This window comes from Malaclemys terrapin, chromosome 10 (assembly GCF_027887155.1).
Source record: "Malaclemys terrapin pileata isolate rMalTer1 chromosome 10, rMalTer1.hap1, whole genome shotgun sequence".
Lineage (NCBI taxonomy): Eukaryota > Metazoa > Chordata > Testudines > Emydidae > Malaclemys > Malaclemys terrapin.
The window spans coordinates 24,469,287-24,495,531 of record NC_071514.1 but is presented as its reverse complement, the minus strand read 5'-3'; the positions used below and the strand labels follow the sequence as shown (position 1 = coordinate 24,495,531).

Below are 26,245 nucleotides of genomic sequence, written 5' to 3'. Positions count from 1 at the left end.
CTGCCGGAGAGCAGCAGAGGAGGATTCCAGCGACAGGGAGGTGGCAGAGCCTTTCCCCTTTGCCTCCCCTGACAGAGCTTTTCCCCATTGCAGGAGTCTTTTCTTGCATAGGGGAAAGGTTCCAGCAGCAGGGAGGCAGTAAGACCTACATTGCTAATAAGAGCAGTGTAGACAGGGTGGCATAGCTTTGGGGAGTAGAGAACATGTAGGGTATGTACTCATCTACATACCCACACCCTTCAGACAAGTCTTTTCTTGCCTAAACTGTGCCTCACCAGCTTCAATGCTAGTCTATTTATGCCTGTGCTAGGAGGACTTTGCAGGTATGTTCTCTATACTCTGCATGCTTCTTTCAGTGGTGTGGACATACCCCTAGGCTGCAGATGCAGCCCCGACCGATACTATAGGCCAAAAGAATCTGGTCTTGCACACACAGAGTGCATGCACAGCCAAGAGGAGTAGAATCCATGTGTACAGTCACTCAAAGAACCAGTAGCTCAATACAGGATTATGGTGAAGTAAGTGTAGCTGGAGGAGTTGTAGAGCTGCAGCTCTGGAGACAGGAGTTCATGACTGACATACAGAACAGCTATTGCACCGGCAGTGGCTTTGCAAGCCTCTTCCCACTGCCCCATCCCCATCCATTGTAACTCAGATAGGGTTGCTAACTTTCTAATTGCACAAAACCAAGTATCCTAGCCCTGTGCCTTCCCCGAGGCCCCGCCCCTTCCCTGAGGCTCTGCCCCTGCTCACTACATTCCCCCTCCCTTGGTGGCTCGCTCTCCCCAACCCTCACTCACTTTCACTGGGCTGGGGCAGAGGGTTGGGGTGCAGGACGGGGTGAGGGCTCTGGGGGGGTCTGGGGATGAGGGGTTGGGATGCAGGAGGGGGCTCCAGGCTGGGGGCAGGGCCAAGGGATTCGGAGGGCGGGAGAGAGCTGTGGGTTGAGGCAGGGGGTTGGGATGTGGGAGGGGGTGAGGGCTTGGAACTGGGGATGAGGGGTTTGGGGTGCAGGAGGGGGCTTAGGGTTTGGGGAGGGCTCAGGGCTGGGGGCTTGGAGTTGGGGCACAGGCTTATCTCGGTCAGCTCCTGGTCAGCAGCGCAGCGGGGCTAAGGCAGGCTCCCTTCCTGTTCTGGCATTGCGCTGAGCTCCGGAAGTGGTCAGCCGCAAGTCCGCGCGTCCGGCTCCTAGGTGCGGGGGGGAGGGGCGCAGGAGGCTCTGTGCACTGCTTTTGCCAGCAGGCACCCCCCCTCCCCCAGCTCCCATTAGCTGTGGTTCCCTGCTTTAGACCTGCAGCACCGCTGATCGGACTTTTAACAGCCCAGTCAGCAGTGCTGACCAGAGCCACCAGGGTCCCTTTTCGACTTGGCGTTCTGGTAAAAAAACGGATACCTGGAAACCCTAACCTCAGGCCTTTCCTGGAAGGATAAGGTCTAAGGATGAAAGGGTCTCTGTGGCCATTTAACCTCTCTGAAGAGAACAACAACAAAGGTATTAATCGGTGCCAGTTGTTGTGCTTTTTGTGAATTTTACCAAAAGAGATGAAATGGACAGAGTCTGCAAACCAGAACTTGGAGTGTCAAATGCTTACAAAGTGTTCCTCTGAGCCAAGTAATTACATTCAAATTCTCTTTCTGTTGTATACTGGAAAATTGCTTTTCTTTTAGACTGGAGATATATTTACCACATGGGATCTGCTCTTTATTCTGGTCACTCAATTCTCCAAAGCAAGAAACTACAAAATTTGTCTTGGTTGTTAAAGATACTCCACAAAAAAGATGTCTTTTCATAAACACAAGCAAAGCCAATTGATGATCACCCCGAAAGAAAACTCCTTGCAGTAGAACTGCAGTATTTTTACCAAGATGCTCTCTTGAGCTGTATAAGTGCACATACTCGTATGAGTTGCCCATTAGATTTGGCTGAATAATTCACTACACAAAATTTACTTGATAAATTATCCGTTTTTTATTCACAAATTGTCCACAGGTTTGTGAACATGCTCATTATTCAAAATTAACTATTGCCAAATACTTGGTCTGTAAAAAGCAACAGAGGGTCCTGTGGCATCTTTAAGACTAACAGAAGAATTGGAGTGTAAGCATTCGTGGGTGAATGCCCACTTCATCAGACGAAAGCTTATGCTCCAATACTTCTGTTAGTCTTAAAGGTGCCACAGGACCCTCTGTTGCTTTTTACAGATTCAGACTAACGCGGCTACCCCTCTGATACTTGGTCTGTAACTTATATATGAGCCATTCACTGTGAGCACACAAAATTTAAAACGTAATAGGTCATGATAGGCTTCCTTTCCCCGACTGGATGATTATAATTCTTAGTCTCCAGGTTCTGGTGAAATTACTTGTGATTATGAATCTGAAATTCACATTCTGCAATATTCTATAATGTTTGCTTTACAATTTCTAGTTTGGAATTCCTGACAAAATCAGTTCATAGAATATTTGTAGATGGCAAACACAAAAAGGGGACAAACCAATCTAAGCCAATTCATAAAAAATAAAGTGAATGAAGATTCTTAGAAAATGTGTTGCAGTATTTGCTCAGTTCTGTTTCTCTTCCTTTTTTTATGATGAAAATCAGGCTGTTGTTACATTATTTACCAACTGAAAATTGCAGCTTCCTCTTTATATGAAAAATTAATCTTTCTATTTTTATTACTACTAAATGAAAACCTTAATCCAAAAGAACCAAACATACAACCCTAGCTTACATCATATTTGAAATCCAGAAATAGTTAGATTTAAATCACCCTGTGGAAAAATGACAGTACTCTCAAACTTTCCAATAGATTTTTTTATCTAGTCATCATGAAGTAAAAAAAATATATATATATCAGTAAAGACATTTTTCAGCGAAAGGTCTCTGACTGATGCACATTTATCCCTCAGTGAGATAACCAGTCAAACCCAAGGGGTAGTTAGAAGGGAACTTTGTGACAGAGAATCAGACCTGTTTTTTTCTGAGAAAGGCATCTCATGCCCAGGCCTTAACTCTCAAGAGTTTATCATGGAGTAGAAACCAGTGTTGTTTTTGTTTTCATCAAGGAAGTGAAGGCAGTAGGCACCATACACTGCATTGTTTTATACTATAAAATAAATGTCATTTCTCTTTAAAGGACTTGGTCCTAAATCATTTATGGGAACATTGTACAATAGAAATAAATCTAGCTATAAAATTATATTAGTACATTAAGTAATAGTTCACCTCTTTAAGCAAGATGTAACGATGTACAAAGGTAATGGAAAGATAAAGGAGAGAGAGTAAATGCATCTAGTGGTTAGAGCAGGGAACTGGGAATCAGAGGTTTAGGTTCTACGTATGCATACCCTGTGCATGAGTTTCCCTACATGTAGCATGGATTTAATAATACCAGAGGGGAATTGCAAGGTTTAACTAATTCATTTGTCCAATGTGCTTTGAGATCCTTGGAGGAGTTGCACTAAACAAGTGCATATAAATACACAAATGCCCTCCTACCTTGCAGATAGAGATCCAGTACAATATTTAACAATAAGATGCAGTAAATAAAAGAAATAACCATTGCAATAGATGGTGCCATTAAATCCTGTGATGAAAAACGTTGGGGTTTATGTGCCTTAGCATTATAAGAGAAGATACTTTGTTTTTAAAATATACTATCAAGAAATGGTGGAAACAAGATACATGCCTGAATAATAATAATTTAAAAAAATCTATAACAGCAACTTTTGTAGTGTTAGTGAATTTAATAATATTCATCTGGATTTCCGTGAGCATGGTTGAAAGCAGAATTTGGTCCTTTTATACTGACAGATTTTCCACTGGCCAAATATATTGTGTATAATGGAGAATTATTCTCCTTTAAGCTCCAGATACAAAGCCCCTTAAGTAAGGGGCCCTGTTCTAATGTGACCAGAGGGTATTTCAATTTAGATTATCTAGTGCCACTACAAATTACCTACAAGTTTTTGAAGTTGTGGTCAGCATACCTTATATATAAAATTGTGAAAATGTACTACTGTATTATTGACATCACCATTAAGTTTTCTGTACTTCTGGGACTGATGTTATATCACTACACCTACTGATTTATTGATTAATCCAAAAATAATTTGGACTGAACCAAAGCCAAATAATGAAAATGAGAGTCTTTCCACTGACCTCAATGGGCTCTGGATCTGGCCCACAGAGATTATGATGGTCTATTGGTAAGTATACTCTGCGGATAAAAATAATAGCTAATAAAACATTTTCACATTTCTACTGTTAACTGGGAAGTACTTCACTCTGAGTATTCTTTGAGAAATAGATTTAAGAGACAGACTTTTTTGATCAGGATTGCATTTGAAAAGAAGAAACAAGGACGAAGGTTTTGAATTCTTCACTCTACTCTGATAGATTTTTTAAAAATTAGAAATGATATACTTACGTCATAGCTTGATAAATATATTCAATTCCATAACGCATTGCAAATTCATCTACAATTTCTTGTGCAGCAGCATCAAAGTATACCTTCCAGGCTTCATCTCCTTTCACTTCAGGGATTTTTACACCACCATTAGATTTAACTTCAGTCAAATAATGGAATAGGTTCTAAAGGTAAGAGATTTTTTTTCAAATTAATAGGAAATTTCAATATTTATGTGGCATTATATATTATATTCTATATTATAAAATATTTTTTCAGAATATTCATTAATTTCAATTTTTGTTTGCCTTTGCAATTACTAATACCAAACTAACCATCATTTGGAGAGGAAAGACTAAAGCTTTAAAAATACTTTTTTAAATGGAGCTCTCCCAGTGCAGGCTAGTGATTCAGCAACCTGATCTATCTCCTTGACATAAGGTCATTTCAGTTAACCATTGCCAACAGAGACAATTCTAATGCTATACAAAATAGTGCAGGAAGTTTCTCTTTTGTCTTATGTGCCCTTGTTAATGAATTGTATCATTATGTTATAATGCTCACTGAACTGTCCAGCAGCTTGAATTGGATTTTTAACCAATGAATTTCAAGTTTCATGATTTAAAAATTCTGAATTATAGGCAATTTGTTAAGAATATCTCAGAAATTGCTCAAAGAACAAAGGGACATAGCAAGGATCAGGGTTTAGCAACCTTCACAGCAAGAGCTAGCATTTAATTTGCATGCAATGACAGAGAATTTGTTCTTCTCAGATTGCCTGGCTTAGCTACAAACAAATAAAAAAACCAGGACTGTTGAATTCAGTTTCCTGGATATTTTCAATGACAAAAGATGACCAACAATTTTGAGATCTCCATTTTAGCTTTACACAGCCATTTCTCTTTAGCCCAGTCCATAACCATGTAGCGGGTGATCCTGCACCATTGATGATAATGGAGTTCCGCCATTCACTTCAAAGTGAAGCTGATCTGGGCCCTATATAACTTAGATACACACACTGTGCATGAAGACAAGTGCCCAATGCAACTATACCTTAGAGACATTTTTGTAGATACCCTTTAGAGCTTTAGTACTGTACCTTTCATAGCACCCCCATACAACGTTTATCTATTTTCTTGTGCTTTGGGGATAAAAATTAAGTGGTGGGCCAGTCTGATGCAAACAGGAATTAATGGACACAGAGATACTCTCAAGTAGCTGCTGCTTTTATTTGTGATTAATTTTCTTTTAATTTATGTCAAAGGCCGCCTACTCTTGGTGCTGCTTGTTTCTCACCATCATTCCCAGGAATTCTTCTGCCTGTCCTCATATTATTATATTTCTGGGACATTGCAGAACTATTGCAGGGATATTAATGCTCATCTGCCAGTGCTGCTGTACACTGCAAGACACCCTTCAATGAATCGAAGGAAAGGACGTACACAGATAATAAGATATTGTCCTTTGTTCACACAGCGAATGAAGAGTCTCCCTTGCTCTCCCACCCTCTATCTTTCATATTATTTATTCCTAATCACATAAAAGTCCTCCTAAGGATCTAAAATTAGAAATAAGCCACCTAGGTCAGTAGTTAAAATCTGAAAACTATATGGCATGAGCAGGAGAAAAAAAAGTCTAATATTTTATTAGATGCTTTCCTAATTCCATGTAAAGCTCTGCCAACACAATTTGATCCTGGACTTCTATTGTAGACAAAGTCCAAATGAAACTAACCAGAAATCTGACTGAGAAAGAACTGACCAGTCAGCCCCCAGGAAGGGAAACACTGCTCCCTATGGATTGCTATGGCCTGTGTGTCAACTATCCTAAACATTACATCACTGATTTCTCATGTCTCCCATGGATGATGTGGGAGCATATGTATTCTGGAGGGGCTTTTTTTTTTAATAATTTAAAAATAAACAAATACAATCCTAGTATTCTTGATGATATTAACAAGCATATGACTGGCATTTAAAATGTAGAACGTAGAGAATTGCAGAAGCAAAGCTCAGGAAGTCACATGGCCATTTCACCTCTTTCTACTTTCTAACCATTTGGCAAGACCAATTTGCTGATGTAGTAGCATATCAGTCTCTCTTCCTTGGATACAATAACTTTGAATCTGGTCATGAGATTCAATCATCGATACATATTCCAAGAGTTTTAACTGAAAAACCTGTTGAAGTGAAACTAAATGTATCACTGTTCTAGCCTTCATAGCCCTATGTTCTCTATTTATCTAATTTCTATGTAGCAAAATGATCTTGTACATGAACAAACTTCACCAACATACCTCATGTAAATATGTGTATTGCACATGGTATGGAGCAACTTTCTCCTCTCCTTTTATTTCAACGTTGATTTTCAACCTAATGGCACCAGAGACAGCTGATTTATCTGTTCGTTTTTCTGAAGAAACAGAAAAATAATCGTTAATTTTTTACCAAGAATACATTTCTGTCAAAACAGAGAAACACTACTGCAGTTCTAAATATTGTTTCGGTCCAAATACTGTAATGTTTTCTATGCCCCCAAAGTCCAGCTGTTGAGCACAACATATATTGATTTCCATAGTTAGGAATTTCTAATGTAATGTCATTTTTGATATTTTTGCAAACCTGAGCTCCCATATGGTCCAGGCCATGGACTGAAATATCTTGCCGTGAAGTAACAAATCTCCCATAATTTGTCACCCAAACAAACTCAAAATAGGTTGTACACAAATGTGTGTACTACTTTCTTTTAAAGGAAATGAGTTAGTATATCTCATAGAGCTGGAAGGGACCCTGAAAGGTCATCAAGTCCAACCCCCTGCCTTCACTAGCAGGACCAAGTACTGATTTTGCCCCAGATCCCTAGGTGGCCCCCTCTAGGATTGAACTCACAACCCTGGGTTTAGCAGGCCAATGCTCAAACCACTGAGCTATCTTAATTCACCTATTTCTTATTTACTATTTTATTATTACTATTGGTGCTTCCCCATGGGCAGCACCAACAGCCTCAAAGACATCCATGCCTGAGGGGAAACTCCAAATTCTGTGCATAGGCGTGATTCCTCAACTGGGGCTGAATCATACTGAAGAAAACATCTGGAGAACTTTGCATGAAGCCATCTATATTAGTTTATCAAGTTACTACTGATTCTTATGCTGACAGCTGTTCTTTAATTTCACCTATTATTATTCCAGTCCATTCAAGCAGTGTAATCTGATTTAACAAGCATTACCTTTTTTTTAAATAAATCTTTTGTACAGTGCTGTGAAATGAATCATGAATAAAGGGAATGGTATAAGGAGTAAGAATCTGGCACTCTTACTAATCTAATGCATTTCTTTTTTGAAACTCCTCCCCCAAATGTGTGTGTGTGGGCACTAGAATGACATATACCATCCTCCTTTTTAAGATATTACAATTATCAGGAGCCACCTATAAAGTTTATTGTAGAAGACTGTTAAAAGCTTTGCAGTCTATACTTTTTCTTTCTTTTCTCCAGTTATACAATAAGGGTATGTATTTTCAACATTAAATTGCTTCCAATCAAATCAGTTAAGCAACAATTTTTGAGGCATCAGTTTTGTCAATTGCTTTCTATTATTGTATCAGTTTTATCAATTGAAAGATACTAAAGAAATCTTTCAGGATGACAATGACTTGTTTATCTTATTAAAAAATTACTCTGTGTACAAATATAAAAACACATGGCTAAAAGATTTGTTTAATTTGCTGCAAAGAATCAAACGTTTTTCTTTACATGTCCATATATTTCAATGGCTAATGAAACATTGAGTAGACCAGTGGAGAAATAAGGGTATTACACTGCGTGATAAAGATTTTTGCCCAGAAAACACGTGTTCCAACTTTGGCAAACTCCCTGTTAGATAATTTACCTTTTGCAGAGCAGGCAATCTAGATGAAACGTTGTTAGCATATTTATATTATCAAACAAGTAGAGGAGGGTAGTACTTGAGTTACAGCACATCTAGTGGATACAAACTTGCTTCAGAAAAAAAGCAATATTGCATGCTTATCTTTATGTAAGCTAACATCTACTTGCAAACATTAATTATTTGAACAAATACAAATTGGCACATTGTGTGTAATCATGGGCCTTATTCTCATCTCTGTTACATGGGTATAAATTAGAAGAGAGTCCAATGATAACAGACTAGCACAAGTGAAATGTCAAAGGAGAATTAGGCCCAGGACTATACAGAAACATATATTAAATGATAACATGATTATTATTTGATACTCAGTAAGCAAATGATTCTATGTGTTTCTATATGTGATTCATTTCACATACAATGAGCTATGAATAAAGTGATATGAGGTATTTATTTACACTGTCCCGATAGCTGTAGCAAAACTATCTACCAAATCCTTTGAAATGATCTCATTTTGAATTAAATCAAAAATTTGTCTTTTGGAGTAGGAATTGCTTTAATTGGCCTGCTATTCAATCTTTAAATAAAGTTTTATTTCTCTTAAGTCTGACTCAAAAGTGAGATCTAATTCCACCTTGACCTGAACCTGGAATCCAAAATTGAATATAATTTTATATATTAAGAAGGAGGTTGGCGGAAGCCTCCAGGTAGATATTGAATGAACATGGAGTTACCCGCACTGTACACTTTTATCTGCCAGGTAGTCCCAGGCATCTAATAGTAAAGTTGCAACCTGATTAAAATCATATCAGGTGTCTCCTGTCCTTCTTTTGGCATAGCTGGACAATTATTTCTCTAAAATTTGACTCAAAAGTGAGATCTAATTCCACCCTTTTAAACCTGGAATCCAAAACTGAGTATAATTTTATATATTAAGGGGAATATTATTTTCATACAACAAATATGCATTACAAAGTTCACAACACTATACATCTTGAGATTTTGTCTAAACTAATTTTAAGTAATAGAAAATGATTAATACCTAAATTGTACCATACATCCATTTCTCCACTTAGTGTTCTCACTTCAATGATTGTTTGTCCCAGAAAGTCATCTGATTCCTTTTTGAAATGTTGCTTTACTCTAGATTTAATGTCATCATCTTCATCCCAGACTCTTACTTTTATTCTGTCTGTGGAGTTATGGCATTCACTGTAAAACAACATACAACAAGATACAGGCCATGATACATTTTCCCAAACAGACTTGTGAATTACTGTTTATTATTATTTATTAATTTTATTATTGTAGTGCTAGAAACCCCAGTCATTGACCAATACCCCATTCTGCTGTGGAAACACAAAACAAAAAAGACAATCCCTGCCCCAAAGAGCTCACAATATAAAACAAGAGACAACAGATGGTAGGGAAGGATAATTATGAAGGCAGGGAAAACAAACAGCAGTAGCCTTCAAAACACAACTAATTTTTTGAAGTATGCCTTACTTTCTGCCATGGACACCTCACCACTGGTGAAGATCCCCCTCTATAGGGGAAGCCCAGGGCAGCTACAGCCAGGAGAGACCCTGGCAGAGCAGCTCCATTAGACCCATGCTGCCAAAGTGGAGGCCAGAAGAACCACAGGGGCCTGGAACTGTTGTGGCGGCACAAAGATTCCATGTGGATGTACATGGCCTCTCACAGACCTTCTGGGCACTGCAGAGATTCTGAGAAATTTGAGGGATATGGGGAAGGGGTGGGAGAGAAGGGAAGTGCCCCACAGTATATTACGTGAGAGAGGAGAGGCAGACTCTATACTGTCTTGATGCAATGACAGGACAGAAAACTCAGAGAGGAAACTTTGCAGATTTCTCCTCCCATCAGCTCCTGTAGTAAAGCCCATCAGGTTTACAGTTACTTCTTATTCGTGTAACCACTGTATAGCTAACTGTTACTCAGTGTTGGCTTTTTAATGCCATCAGTAGGAATCCTCAGGTATAGGAAATCTGCAGAACCATAAGCAAGCTGCAGTGTCAGTTTATAGGCAAGCTCATTCTAGCTAGACTGATGCTTGCTTTCCATTATTTGTAGAAGCAATTACATTATTTCAGAGCTAAATCATTCTGTAACTCTACAAACAAGTTTTAAAATGTTATCTTAGTTTTAGTTAACCTGCAAAAAGGGTCTTAATTCAATAATAAGCCTGTATCTTTAGCATGGTCTGCTGGAGTAAACATGAGAATGGCTGCAGATTTCTAGTCTGAGTTCCAATGCCAGCTCTACCACTAATTGACAATGTGTCTCAGTTTCTCCAGTATTAATATGTGTGATGTTCCCCTGGTGTTATCTGGACCGGCAATCTGCCAGGTCACTCTAATCCTCAACTCTGGGAGCCAGCCTTACCCTGCTCTGCTGTGAGAACCCCCACTCCCGGGATGTTCATGAACAGCTTCTGGTATGTCAGCTGCTCCCAGCTACATTAGTGGGCACTTTTGGCCAGCTGCTGTGTGGACAGTGTAAACTGAATGACACTAGTCAATATCTCCGGTCCCAGATACAACCATAGGAACCTCCATCTTGCAGTGTACAATTATGCCTGCTGGATGCTGCAAGCTTATATGAATTCGTCAATTTAACAAAGACATTGATATGCACCAGGCTTGTTATCCCAAGGAGAGTCTCTGACACACTTCAAACCAAATGCACTGCTTCAGGTAGAATAAACAAACAGATTTATTAATTATAAAGATAGATTTTAAGTGATTATAGATCAACACATAACAAGTCAGATTTAGTCAAATGAAATAAAAGTAAAACGCATTCTAAGCTGATCTTAACACTTTCAGTACTCTTTCAAACTTATATGCTTCTCACCACAGGCTGGCTGGTTGCCTTTCAGCCAGGCTCTCCCCTTTTATCAGTGCGTCAGTTGCTTGGTGGTGATGTCTGTAGATGGAGGTGGAAGAGAGAGGAAGAGCATGACAAACGTCTCTCCCTTTTATCATGTTCTTCCTTACCTCTTGGCTTTGCCCCCACCCTTTCAGATTCAGGTGAGCATTACCTCATCGTAGTCCCTGGCTGACCAAGGGAATGGGGGTGACTCACTGGAGAGTCCAACAGATCCTTTGTTGCTGCCTAGGCCAGTGTCCTTTGTTCCTGTGAGGCTGGGCTGGATTTGTCCCATACATGCCCTGATGAGGTGTGAACTGCCCCTCCATTCCTGGAGAGTTTTGGCTGGGCTTGTTTTAAGCCACGAGGACATATTTTCAGCCTCATAACTATATATATGAAATTACAACCTATAACATTACTGTAACAACAATTACTATAACACCAATGCTCAGTGCATCGTGAGCCTTCCAAAGACACCCAACATGACAAACGTTACATTGGATACCACACAATCATTTTATAAGGCTGAACATGGGGGTGTAGGGTGTTCCCCCAAGGTACAGAGCGTTACAATGTGGTAATATGAGTACTTACCTCCCAACTGGCATTTCACAGGAGTGTTCCAAAAATGCAGTAATTATGGTTGTTAATGACCTTTGACACTTGTCACGAAGTGTGGGGGAGTCAGGGCCCTGCACCCCTCTTCCTGAGATTCGCTGAGACTCTCAGCCAGCCAGTAAAACAGAAGGTTTATTGGACAATACGACGCAGTCTACAGCAGAGCTTGTAGGTACAACCAGGACCCCTCAATCAAGTCCTTCTGAGGGTTCAGGGAGCTTAGACCCCAGCCTGGGGTTCCCTGCATTGCACCACCCAGCCCAAAACTGAAACTCCCAAATCCCCCCAGCAGCTTTCTCCCCCTTCCCCTCTGCCCTTCCTTTCCTTTGTTCAGTCTCCCAGGCAGAAGGTGTCACTTCTCCCTACCCCGCTTCTGGCTCAGGTTACAGCTCAGGTAGCTCAATGCCACTCCCAGGCAACATTCCCAGGTCAAATCTGCCCCGATCCCTGTTCTGTCACAACACTGTAAACACGTTAAGTGGTAAGAGTTATTGCCCTCAGAGCCAATCAATAAGTAAATATGGCACACCCATCTTTTTCACTGCTTCATTGTAGCAGTTGTTTGGGTATCACAAAAATGCTTGTGCTAGACCAACTGCCAATTTTTTAAAATTTATGGGGCTTTGATAATTAACAAATAATAATAATTCACTCCAGTGTTTTCTAAAATATTGCCTAGCATCATGGACAAAGTCCCCAGATTGCATTTATAGCGTACAGTCCAGTATTGTATACACAGTGGAAACTAAATGAGAACATTTTCATAGGCATTACAGTTAAGAGACATAAAACTCAAACAAGGCCATGGTAAAGATGAAAGAGAATTATTCTTTTATTTTCCTGCTTCCTGATTTACTGCCACATCTTATTCTCCTGGAGAAGTGCTAATTCCCATTCTGAGAAGGTTCAGAGAAGAGCATACAGTAGAGAGGCAGGACCACTCGTCCTGCTGCCCCTTGCTTAGAATCCCTTCTCCTCACTGGCTGTGGAGCCCTGACCCCAAAGGACTAAAGAGTTTTCCTCAAGCTTTCCCCATTCTGAAGCCCTCTCCCCATTTTCTCCAGATTCTGTTCCTTCCTGTTCCTATCAGTGAAGTATCCAGCCCAACAATGCATTTTAATTAATAAGGCTAATAAAGCATTTCAGCTCACATCTGCATGTGAAATCCAGCATAATCAACTGTTTGCATCTGATTGATATACCCAAAATATCATCACTTCTCTTGTAGCTGCATTCAAGGATTAATTTAATTGGGGTAAGAAAAGGAAGATAAAACATTGTATGGTTATTTTAGTGTTTGATTTGTGTGGCTGAGTAGCTAAAATGTCTATTTGTCTTCAGAGTGAATCTAAAAAGCCTGAAGAATATTTCCTCGTTAGTTGCTCTAAAGAACTACATCATAACTGCTGTGATAAGAGAGGTGCTTTTCAAATGATATAGTAGCTTGTGGTAAATCTAGGTCAATGAATAAACTAAACCAGTTTACTGTAGATTGTATTTCAGTATGCGTTAATTATCTGCTCTCTTTTTCTGAAGAAAGCCAACATGGCCTTGAGCATGGCCATCCAACTAATTAGACTGCACAATTTAAAATCATAGGACCCAATCCTGAGGGTAACCATTAAGATATGTTGGCCTCAGCATGACTATTCATATGAGAAAAGTGACATATATGTAAGTGTCTCCAGGACTGGATCCTGGTGAAGTAACTAAAATGAGAGTTAAAGCATTCTCCAACTTTAAGTCCTACAATAAAATAAATAAATAAATAATTGAGATATCCTATCTCCTAGAACTAGAAGGGACCTTGAAAGGTCATTGAGTCCAGCCCCCTGCCTTCACTAGCAGGACCAAGTACTGATTTTTGCCCCAGATCCCTAAGTGGCCCCCTCAAGGATTGAACTCACACCTCTAGGTTCAGCAGGCCAATGCTCAAACCACTGAGCTATCCCTCCCCCTTAAGATAGCTTGCAATGGCAATTGAAAGATCTTTCATTCTCTCTCTGCATTTTTCAAGGACTCAATTTTTTGATTGGAGTCAAGAGTTTGGTATTGCATTAAGAAAGTATTACAGTTATATATACTTTGGTTTGATGCTCATAGAGATGGCTTATACCCCAGAAGGATCATGTGAGCTTTTGGTGTAGCAGGGGAAAGTTAGCATGTCAGAGGAAAGGGAATATGACCATAGCATTCCAATGTGACACCAATCTTCATGTATCAGAGGGGTAGCATTGTTAGTCTGAATCTATAAAAAGCAACAGAGGGTTCTGTGGCACCTTTAAGACTAACAGAAGTATTGGAGCATAAGCTTTCGTGGGTGAATGCCTTGCGTCTGATGAAGTAGGCATTCACCCACGAATGCTTATGCTCCAATACTTCTGTTAGTCTTAAAGATGCCACAGGACCCTCTGTTGCTTTTTACCAATCTTCATGTACTTTTGGCTTCCTTCGAGTTGCTTGCAGCTAGCATAACTAAGAACAGCACTGAGGATGCTCTGGGAGCTGGGGGACCAGCCTTTAACTCAGCTTCAGAGGAGGGCAACAATGATCTGCCTACTGGGTGCAATTTTGGTGGGACACCAGGATCAAGTCCCTGTTTATTTGAATCACAGTGTAAGCAAAGACTTTTTGGACTAAAGTTTGGGGCTTAAATTTGTCTAACACATTTTTTCGTTCTTGAAGGTTAAATACTTCACAAGATTTGGAAGAAACCAAAGCACAATTCTCATCGGAAGTTAAGGTAAATACTGATTAAATTGCAATTTATCCAGGTGCAGCTCCTAGTAAAGGCGGGGTCAGGTGGAAGCACTTATTCTAGATGTGTTCCTGGCATGTTATCTCATGTGTCTTTTTCAATGGGGGTTAGAACTAAACTTACATGAGAAAATTTCCTAACGCCACGAAAAGTATCCTTTTCTCTTCTTGATCTTTGTTTAGTGTGTTGTGGTGAGACATATTACTATCTAGGCATTTATACCATCACCATGTCTGAGCCCTTAGCCCCAGATCTAGCCCCTCCTCCACATGGACAGGGGCTCCTCAGGCAGCAAAACCAGTGTGGAAGGAGGGACAGGATCCCAGGAGGCTGAATAATAGGTGCACAGCTCCATGGGGAGGCAGTAAGATTATGGGGAGATATACCATTGAGATTATGAAGGCTGTGCCACTGCATGAATCCTCTCAAGCGTCTTATGCCATGGACTGCATATGCCACTGTAGTCACTGGACTACAGTAACCTACATATGAGACTTTGAGTCCTTGTGTGTGTGTGTGTGGGGGGGGAGGATTTCCCGCTCCTGCCTACCTCACTTACCTGTCCAGTGCCCAGCCTATCCTGACTCCGAGGATAAAAGTTGTCCCTTACAGAAGCGTTCTCCCTCCAGCCACTCTCTAGTAAGAAAACATGAACGTGGGGCAAAGTACAGCGTGAGGAGGCTAAGAAGTGAATTGCTATTTAGTGCACAAAGATTCCGGGAACAGCTACATTCCAAAGTTGAAAAGGTTGCAGTATATTCAGATACTAAATGGTACATGCACGTTTTCATAATTTTTCAATAGAATAGGGGTACTCTACTGCACTCTCACACTTACAAAGTGCTTTACAGGCATGAATTCATAATGGTCACATTACTCCTTTTTTGTAAATTCAAAGTGCAGATTTGGATTAACAACCCCTATAATAAGTAAACATACTTATGTAATATTTATGTAAACTTAATGTAACCTACACTGCCTCAACTCTATTGTATTTTCTTATATTGTATATCAGCCTCTCCTCGTAAGTCATGTGTCCCAGCCCCCTAATCATTTTCATTGCCCTCCACTGGACTCTTTCCAATTTGTCCACATCCCTTCTGTAGTGGGGGGACCAAAACTGGATGCAATACTCCAGATGTGGCCTCACCAGTGCCAAATAGAGGGGAATAATCACTTCCCTCAATCTGCTGGCAATGCTCCTACTAATGCAGCCCAATATGCCATTGGCCTTCTTGGCAATGAGGGCACACTGCTGACTCACATCCAGCTTCTCATCCACTGTAATTCCCAGGTCCTTTTCTGCAGAACTGCTTCTTAGCCAGTCGGTCCCCAATCTGTAGCAGTGCATGGGATTCTTCCATCCTAAGTGAAGGACTCTGCACTTGTCTTTGTTGAACCTCATCAGATTTCTTTTGGCCCAATCCTCCAATTTGTCTAGGTCACTCTGGACCGTATCCCTACCCTCCAGCATATCTACCTCTCCCCCCCCAGGTTAGTGTCATCTGTGAACTTGCTAAGGGTGCAATTAATCCCATCATCCAGTTCAGTAAAAAGAACAGGAGTACTTGTGCACCTTAGAGACTAACAAATTTATTTAAGCATAAGCTTTCATGGGCTACAGCCCACTTCTTTGGATGCATAGAATGGAACATATATTGAGGAGATATATATACACATACAGAGAGCATGAAAAGGTGGGAGTTGTCTTACCAACTCTGAGAGGCCAATTAAGTAAGAGAAAAAAAACTGGCCCGGCCACCAGGGGCTTTCCCTAAACAAGCAGTGTCCCAAGTTTGGGAAACAGTGATCTGGATTCAGAGTAGCAGCCGTGTTAGTCTGTATCCGCAAAAAGAACAGGAGTACTTGTGGCACTTTAGAGACTGCTGAACTGGTCAATTATAGATTCCTCTTGCATAGAAGAATCCTCGGATGACACAGGGCTTCTGTAATAGCTCCTATGCCATCCCCTTCTTAGTGTATGGCTTAAGGGAGGAAGTGGGTGGAGAAGTGTTCCTGTACAGAACCAATCCCTAGCTGCCTGAATGCCCCCTGTGGGCTGCTGGCAAACAATGTCAAAAACTTCAGGCTATTGTCTTAAATTCAGGGGACCAGGCTGGTGCCTAACGATCTCATAAAGGTAGCTCAAAGTTATCTTTGCCCTTCCACTTGAGCTGATCACAACTTGACCAATGCAGAGACTCTGGGCCTTAGGTAACACAGTGACAGGTGCCTTAGAAATACCTATAATAGATAAAATAAGTATGCTAGTTTATCAATTTGTAATATAAGCTGCTTGGGAAAATCCTAGAGTAGCTGGAAATAAACAAATCCCTCTTCCACTAAGCAAAAGGGTGAACCTGCAAACTGTCTTATATTTCAGAATGATTCTAGACATGTGCCTGAAAAGATAATGTGCTGTGGGGATTCAACGTACTCAGCCAATATCAAATCACCTTTCAGCGTACTGTATTTGAATCACAAGAAGCAGGAGTTGAATTGGGGGTGTCAAGGAGTAGTACCATTTCAAAATCAAGCCCGAATGTGAGACAGCACACAGCAGGTTGCCCATATGTTCACACCATGCTCATGCACACTCTGCTGCCTCTGGGTGGAGCCTGGATGCCCTCCAGAGTTTCACTAGACTCCTCAGGCTTAGTTTCCTCTTCCTGGCGCTTACATGCCCACCAGGGCTCTGCTGGTCTCCTTGGGCGTGGCTCCCTGTCAATGGAGTTCAGAAGCCCAGCTGATGTGATGTCACTCTATGATGGAATACACCCCTATTGTAATAATCTTTGTAGAAAATATGCCTTGTAAGGTATCATTTGAAAACTAAAAACTCATTGGTCAAGAATATCATGGTGAAAGTTACGTAAACAACATTATATGTGAAGTTGTGAACATAAGCTGAAATAATGACTGAAGTGTGTTTACTATGCAGGTCTGGGGAGTGGCTAAACCTATTTCTCAAAGACAAAGGATAAGTTCAACCACCATTCCAGGGGACATGTGTCCATGCTGATAACGGGTTCTGCCTGATAACAATCCAAAGCAGTGCAGACCGATGCATGTTCATTTTCATCATTTGAGTCAGATGCGACCAGTGGAAGGCTGATTTTCTTTTTTTTCATCAGAGGTTTGCTCTTTTAAGACTTCTGAAAGCTCCACCCCTTGTCCCTCTAGGGTGACCAGATGAGGGGAAGAAAATATCGGGACACATGCGGGGGGAGTGGGGGAGGGCGGGGGGTGCTGCCGGCAGATATCGGGACAACTTGTGTCTCGGGACGCAGGACAGACACCGAAATATTGTTCTGGTCACCCTATGTCCCTCTCAGATTTTGGAATGCACTTCAGATTCTTAAACCTTGGGTCAAGTGCTGTGGCTATCTTTAGAAATCTCACATTGGTACCTTCTTTGCGTTTTGTCAAATCTGCAGTGGAAGTGTTCTTAAAATGAACAACATGTGCTGGGTCATCATCCGAGACTGCTATAACATGAAATATATGCAGAATGTGGGTAAAACAGAGCAGGGGACATATAATTCTCCCTCAAGGAGTTCAGTCACAAATTTAATTAACGCATTTTTTTAACGAGCATCATCAGCATGGAAGCATGTCCTCTGGAATGAAGGGCATATGAATCTTTAGCATGTAAATACCTTGCAGTGCTGGCTACAAAAGTGCCATGCAAATGCCTGTTCTCACTTTCTGGTGACATTGTAAATAAGAAGGGGGCAGCATTATCTGCTGTAAATGTAAACAAACTTGTTTGTCTTAGCGATTGGCTGAACAAGAAGTAGGACTGAGTGGACTTGTAGGCAATAAAGTTTTACATTGTTTTGTTTCTGAGTGCAGTTATATAACAAAAAAATTACATTTGTAAGTTGCACTTTCATGACAAAGATTGCACAGTACTTGTATGAGGTTAATTGAAAAATACTGTTTATTTTGTTTATCATTTTTACAGTGCAAATATTTGTAATAAAAAATAATATGCACTTTGATTTCAATTACAACACAGAATAAGATATATATGAAAATGTAGAAAAATATCCAAAGTATTTAATAAATTTCAGTTGGTATTCTATTGTTTAACAGTGTGATTAAAATTAACTGTGATTTATCAACAGCCATATTTTAGTATGAAGCAGTGATAGGATTAATTTTAAAAAATCATAAGAAACCCATTTTCAACTGTTTAAAAATCATTAAGTGGAGGTTAAATTTGAGGCATTACATATTAAATTTCATAATGAATAATTTAGTATCTCATTTAACTGAGATTTGAAAATATTTCAATATTTCAGAAAAAATAGGTAATAAAATTTGAAGCACTAGCTGGATCTTTTGCTGGTTCTTATAGTACTGTTTCTGTTAATTGGAATTTCTGGGGAAAGCCATAACTTTGAGAATCTAATGGCTTAACTGTCATTGTCTTCAATAATTCTGTCCTTTCCTCACTGTCTAATTTGTTTAACTGTTTTTGTTTAAGAAAGCTGGTCTCCAAACCAGTTCAGTATAGTTTTGATTTTTTCCTTCCCTTCTCAGATAATGGGTCTCATCAGAAATCCACAGAAGTCAAGAGAAGTCTTTCCATTGATGGCTTTGAATCAGACCCAACATTTTCTTTACCACAATTTCTGTGGCAGAACTCAGATTCTGCTGTAATTTGCTTTGACCAAGATGACTTATTTTTACAAAACTAATATTCTGGGGATGTAATTCTTAACTTTTGAAATAAATGCTTAATCAAAATGCTGTTATTCTAAAATAAATAATGATAGAACTAGAATTCAGTTGAATTTTAGATTTATATCTGCCTTGATGATGATCAAGCCACAGGACAGTGGGCCAGGCTAGTAGCATATTATAGGTAAGAACATTTGCCCCCTTCCCAAGAACTGGGTTTCAGATATCTGGTATCATTTTAGTTCATTCTATTTCACAGTCTCCTTTAGTGGCTTTATATAGATATTGAACAGGATAGGAAGTGGACAGATGAGGAGGGCTCTGGAGGCGTAGGCGTATGTCTCCATTATGACTCTCTGGTGTGGCCTGACAGAAATGGATGAAACCATCTCAGGGCAGTTCTGTTAACTCCGGTCACATTTCTGATACCAGACAAGAGAAGTCCATAGTCAATGTACTGTGCATGTTTTTCCCTGCTTGCAGGAATAAGAAAGTGGACCTAGTATCTGAGAGCCTATATTGTTAATATTGTTCTACTGATCAGTGCAGCACCAAACATAGGTTAGGAAAACAAACATAACATATTAAAAATGTCCTTCTAACAGTTAAACTCTTCAAGATTTCTCCCCGACTAAACGTTCCTGTGTTTCATGTATAGTTGAGCCTACAGTATTCTCACAAGGCAGATACATCTATTAATCCTAGAGGAAAGGTAATAAGAACAGAACATCTTACCCAACATAAATATTAGTTGTAAAAATAGCTATTCACTATAAAGGTATGTGGAATGATCTAACAACATAGAAACAACTGTATAAGATAAAATGGAATGTCTAGCACTGTAATGCCAGTTCTATTCAGCTTTTTGAGAGAGTCAGCAGGACTGTCACTTTAACTCTAAAGTGAACCCCAAGCTAATTCAGTTCCTTCAATAATGTATCTAGCATTGAAAAGGTAAAATAATAGAATATGCCTGCATATATTAGCAGGTCATATCTTTGAAGAGACCTGATAGAGGACAGAAGCAAAATTCAAAGCAGAGGGACCACAAACTGTAAAGCTACCTTAAACCAAATTTAAAAGTCTTTTGTTGAATTATCATCACTGCTTGTTTGGGGGGTTTCCCTATTGATTCTTTGTCAACAGATGGCTCCCCAAATCATAGTCTTAAAATACATATCAATTTTTATTATGCATCCATGGTTTGGCAGGTATAAAAATAAAAAACTGAATGTCTCCCTGAGTAAAAGATTTTTCTAAGTATTCAGTTTCTTCTCCCATACCTGCATAGCAGAGATTATATCCAGAAAAAAAGACCTTGCTATTTCTGAAAAGAATGTGCAGTTGAAGTCAAACAGCTCATATGGACGGTAATGATCTCTGGAAGTCTGAAAGCTTATTTATTACTGCTAATTACACTGAGCTGAATGCTATCTTGATTGATACAGGAATGTCTTTTTCATCTGCCCCGGGGCACTGAGAAGCAATCTCTAGTTATAGATAATTCCCAATGTGATAATATTCCGAGAATGAATTTGGCTCTCAAAATCTTCCAGCACTTGTCTCACACAGTAGCATTTTAGACAAGATTTCTAGTAGAAAAACCTCTTGTTCCAAAGTTGGTTCATTCAATTCTTTGTACTGGGGCCATCTATTCTTCTTTCTTTAATTTCTGTTCATCTTCTCAAGTAATTAAACTGAGATTCATTTATCTTCTCTAGCGGTGGAGGAACTGTTGACATTTTGTTGTTTGGGTAAGTTATTAGATCAAGTATTTCTCTGACAGTTCCCTTGGAGTTCAAGGTCAAGGGAGTGAATTGTACTATGTTGAACACAGCAGATGTAACAGGGTATTTTAAATACAGTTTCAATTATTTCGAGGCTGTTCTTCCTCAAAATCATCTTTACTGGAGTAGCTAAATAATAAGTCTTGGCATTTAAGCGTCATAGAACTTAATTTCCAAATGCTTTACAGGAATATTAATGAATTTATCCTCACAGCACTCCTATGAGTTGTGTATCAAGTATTAGCTCCATTTCACCTACTCAAGCCATCAGTGTCAGAGCTGTGATTAGAACTCTTGACTCCCAGTCCCAGGTTCATTCCTCAAGCAAAGGAAAACACATGCCTCTCTGTATTTAGGTAGCCCTTACAACAGGGACAAAAAATCTAATGGGTAGACAGGGCAGCAAATGCCAACTGGATTGTCATCAGCAGTGTAAACAAAAAAGGCTGTAGCTCTAAGGGAGCAAAATACTGCAACTCTTTTATCAAATCTGCCCGTCTCTGCCATGCCTGGAAGCCCATTTTTTGCCAATCCTGCCTCCTTGCTGGTCATCTTAGCTGCATCTACTCCTGGTTGGTCCAGACACAAACTTTTCGCCCCTCTACTTCATAAAAGCATCCCATTAGTTCATTAGTCCATTAAGCCCTAATCCTTAAATCTACACCCGTCATAAAGATGACCAGCTCAGATCCTCAGCAGATGTAAATCGGAATAGCTCCATTGATTCAATGATGTCACCTTTACAGTTTCCTCTTAAGTGCAGTTTGGGTGATTCCCTTAAATATAATACTTCATAATCTTGGTTAGTATAATAATAAGAACAATAACAACAATAATAATTAAAAGAAAAACTAATTCAGATTGACATAATTCACACATCGTTCATCTTTGTTTACATATTATGTGATATCATGTACCTTTGTAATGCATATTTTAGTTATGATTTAGCTTGCAAAGAACTCTTCTATCAACACTGAATTTTTCCCACCATCCATGTAATAATGTATTATAAGTGTGAGCAAACTAAATGCATGAAGGCATGTAAACCCATAACAACCCTCTCACCAGACTGTTCTGGCTTTAAGCAATATTGGCACTAATCACTATTTAATATCTGTTCAGATCAGTATTTTATTGGGAATTTTTTTGTGTGGCTTTCCTAGAAGTGATATTGTATCAGGCCACGAAGGAAGCTATAGAAAGGCGACTTCCTCATTACCTAGAACAAACTGTCCTTGCTGTATTAATGTGACCGCCAGAGCTCGACGGCTATATTTCACTAGAACAATAGAATTATCAACCACAAAAGTGAGACTCATGGCAGCTGGAGACAGAGCTTTCTTGGAAGCTGGCCCATGACGGTGGAACTCACTGCCAGATCATCTTAGAATCACCACAAATCTCAATATCTTCAGTACAAAAATGAAAACCGAATTGCTTTGACCTAGCTTTCCTCAAATAACCATTTGCTCAAAAAAAAAAAAAGGTAAGGCATTTTTATGTTACAGTTCTGTATAAAAACCCAGACAAACAGTGAACACTAAAAAGGGGGATAAAGAGGACTGTTATATTGAACAGTCTCCCAAAAGCAAGATACACATTTTTTCCATCATCAGATTACTGTCAGGTCTATCATATTAATTTTCAAATGCCTGCCATGATAAGTGAGGATAAAGTACCAGCTGCTTTTCCTTTGTAAGAAAACTATAGCTTTGTTAGGCTTTGAAGCTGAAAGGTGAACTTAACTTTCTCCTGTATCACAACTGTGACAGCAACAGCTGTCTGAATGCCCTTAAAGCACATATTTTTTTCAGAGATCAGCCAAATTTCAGGTGCATTTTTATGCACAGAAACATTGATTTTGCACCACCTTATGCTGAGAAGCCAAACAATACAAGCTAAACCCAGCAGCATTGTTTTAAGTTTGACTCATAAAAAAAACCCACTGGTATCATTCAGAAAGCTAGATTTTGTAGGAAAATGAAGTGATCTGCCCCTCTGGAATCACGTTAGCTCTCTTTTACTCTTGCTTGCACACACATATACACCCTTTATCATATTGGTTACTTCAATTTAAATATGTATACACGGGCATACAAAAGAAAATAATTATTTATATTACAATAGCTCGGAGCTCCCAGCTGAGAAAGTACACTGTCTAGCATAATAGGGGTCCCAAACATGTAGCAAGGTAGTTCCTGGCCTGAAGAGCTAACTGTCTAAGGGGAAGATTTTCAAAGGCCCAAAGGAGAGACAGACGTCCAGTTCCCCTTTGTAAATTGTCCCCTGAAGAGGTGAGGCAGAGAAAGGAAGCACCATCATTATCACCATTTTACATATGGGTACCTGAGGCATGGAGAGATTAAATGATATGCCCAAGGTCACATATGAAGTTTGTGGCAGAACCGGGAACTAAACCCAGATCTTCCGAGGTTCAGTCCACCGCCTTACCCACAAGACCATCCTGATTTATTTTTGTTCAAAAAGTTGATATCTACTCATTATTAGTGAAAGTAGATGTTTTAAACAGAAATTGTCATCAGATTGCTAAATGTAAGGTTTAACGCTAAGCCTGCAAGTGGTCCCAATTATGTCAGTGGGACAACTCATGCTGAAAGTTAAAAGATGTGTAGCACTTTGCTGAATTGTGGCCTAAGAAATTAGTTTAAATAAAAAAAAAAAAAGAGTAGCACTGGCACATAAACCAGACGATACAGTAAATTCAAAGAAAGGTTTTGCAAAGCCAAATCCAAGCAAAATGATAAAGAATATTTCCTCAGCAAATCTCTACCTCCTCCCTATATACATGCATAGAGTAACTGGAGAAAAACATTTTAAAAATCAGATGGTGAGAGAAAAAATCCTACCCATAGGTAATTAAAAAGTATGGAGAAAAAGCAAATTTTTTGGCTTTAAACCAGAAGTTTAATTTTCCAACTACATAGTTTGCTTCAAAGCGTGTTACTAATGACACAATCAATTCAGAATAAAAATAAACAAAAGCATGCAGTGTCTAGACTTGCTCCAAGCAGAATATTAACAAAAAGTATACTACGGACACAATCTAAAGGAATTACAGAAGATCCTATCGGCAGTGGCAAGATCAGAAAGAAAAAGTACCAATGGAAGCCAGCACAAGCTGTTGTCAGTCAAGTTCTACATATGCCAGTAGAAGAAAAATGGTGTTTTCTATCTATCTCCTCTTGTCCTTCTATTTGTTGGATCTAAAGCATTACCCTTTGATCATGTCAGAAATCAGATTCTAACCCCTCCTTGAAGTGAAAGACTTCAGAGTTCAGAGGGAAAATGGAAAAGCAGACTGAAGACTAACATGAATGCAAGAGGTACTATTTAGATTCCAGTCATGATGGGAAACACTTACATGTTCACAGAAAAAGAAGATAATTGAGTCTTGAATCAAAATAACAGTTGTGGGCAGATGATGAGTAGGGTCAACACTTGCTATCAGTTTGAGTGAGGTTCAATATCTAGGATATCACTGAGTGAGCAACAGAAGGGGAACTCTTGTCGGAGCTATAAACTACTTCAGAGGTTCTCAAACTGGTGATGGGGGGGGCACGGAATGTATTCTGGGTGGGCATTAGAAGCTTTAAGGGAAAAAAATTTACTGTGCACATTCACAGCTGGGTGGCTGAGAGCAGCGGCTGTTGGCCAGGCCTCCAGCTCTGAAGGCAGCACCGCCGCCAGCAGCAGCAGAGAAATAAGGTTGGAAATACAATACCATGCCACCCTTACTTATGCACTGCTGCTGGTGGTGGTGCTGCCTTCAGAGCTGGGCACCCGGCCAGCAGCCGCCGCTCTCCACTCCGCCTTCAGAGCTGGGTGCCCAGAGAACAGTGGCTGCCGGCCAGGCACCAGGAGATGGGGGGCTGGGGTATAAACTACTACAGACACAAAGAAGGGGGCGTGATCAAATATGTTTGAGAACCACTGAACTACAGAACAATAATGTTCAAACAATGCACATTTCAGGCAGCATGCTCAGCAATGAGATGAAAGCCTCAACATCCTTTGACAGTCAGCTCTACCAAACAGAGTCACTACTGATTAAGAAGCAAAATCAATGACATAGTTCCTTTCTTCCCATTGGAAGGCAAACGTGGGTCACATTTGAGCTGCTTTATCTAGATTATGCGATCCCTCATGACTGTGGGTTTCGTAGGCACCTAAAGCCACCTCTAGTTTTATAGACAATTTTAGATCAGTACACACACCTTAAAGGAAGGCAATTAGGTCTAGGTACACTGATTTTCAGTTTACCAACAATGGTCTTAGATCTGCATATACACCAGCGATGTTTCAAGTCTGAACAGTATATTCAACAGATATTACTTTTATTCTTGTAATAATTTGACATAGTGAGGTGTGGAGTTATTGGAATCATGGTGATGTGTAAAAATAGTTTAGTGTCTGGGTCCTACCTGGGATATAAACTGGTGATTAGAATTACCATACATCATTTATTCTCCATTTTTGGAATTAAGTTTTATGTTAAATGAAGTGAGATTTGAACTCCAACACTGGTTCAATTAAAAGCTTCTTGCTGGTTTGAAACCAGCCTCCTAGATAAAGATAAGCAGGATAAAGAGTCTTATTCAGCTGAAATACAGAACATAGCACTAAGTGCAGTACTTTGCTCTCCTTGAGAACTCTACCTGCTAGTTTACAACGTTCTTTAAAAACAGATTCAACTATTTTGTAGTCTTCTTAAAGTGCTTTAAATGTCAGGCATTTCTTTGTCAACATCAGTTATCTACAAAGATTACCCTAAAACCAAGAAATATGAACAGAGCTCTCTACATTCAGACATACTTTACAAGCATAGTGCTGGCTGAAGATCCAATAAAAAACTCATCCATTTAAATATCTTAACAGAAATTATATTGCAAATATCAGATCCTGAGCTAGTATAAATTGGCATAGTTCCACTGAAGTCAATATAAATATGTGGAAGATTAGCTGAAGATCTTGCCAGAAATTTTCAGCTAGTTCCAGTCAGCAGCTATGTTTTTGGGCAATGCAAGAGTCAAAGTCCACTTTTTCACTTGGAACTACAGTGACCAGTATAAACCACTAGCAGCCAAGTGATGGACTGTGGTGGAGTTTATTGGAATTTCCAAAGGGCACAATTGTTTTTCTTTTGTTGTGTGTCATATGCACCTCAAACTATATTTACAGAACAGA

The 26,245-nt window shown here is 39.6% G+C and overlaps 1 protein-coding gene across 2 annotated transcripts in view; it reads right to left on the bottom strand.

Annotated features, from left to right (window-relative positions):
* Positions 1–26,245, bottom strand: part of UNC13C (unc-13 homolog C) — a 383,250-nt gene that overhangs the window by 211,115 nt on the left and 145,890 nt on the right. For both annotated transcript variants that reach the window (XM_054042619.1, XM_054042620.1), the window contains exons 9-11: positions 9,339–9,508; positions 6,706–6,821; positions 4,431–4,594 (exon numbers count right to left, since the gene is read on the bottom strand). In XM_054042619.1, the coding sequence (XP_053898594.1) occupies positions 4,431–4,594; positions 6,706–6,821; positions 9,339–9,508 (450 nt within the window). The remainder of the gene's footprint in view (positions 1–4,430; positions 4,595–6,705; positions 6,822–9,338; positions 9,509–26,245) is intronic.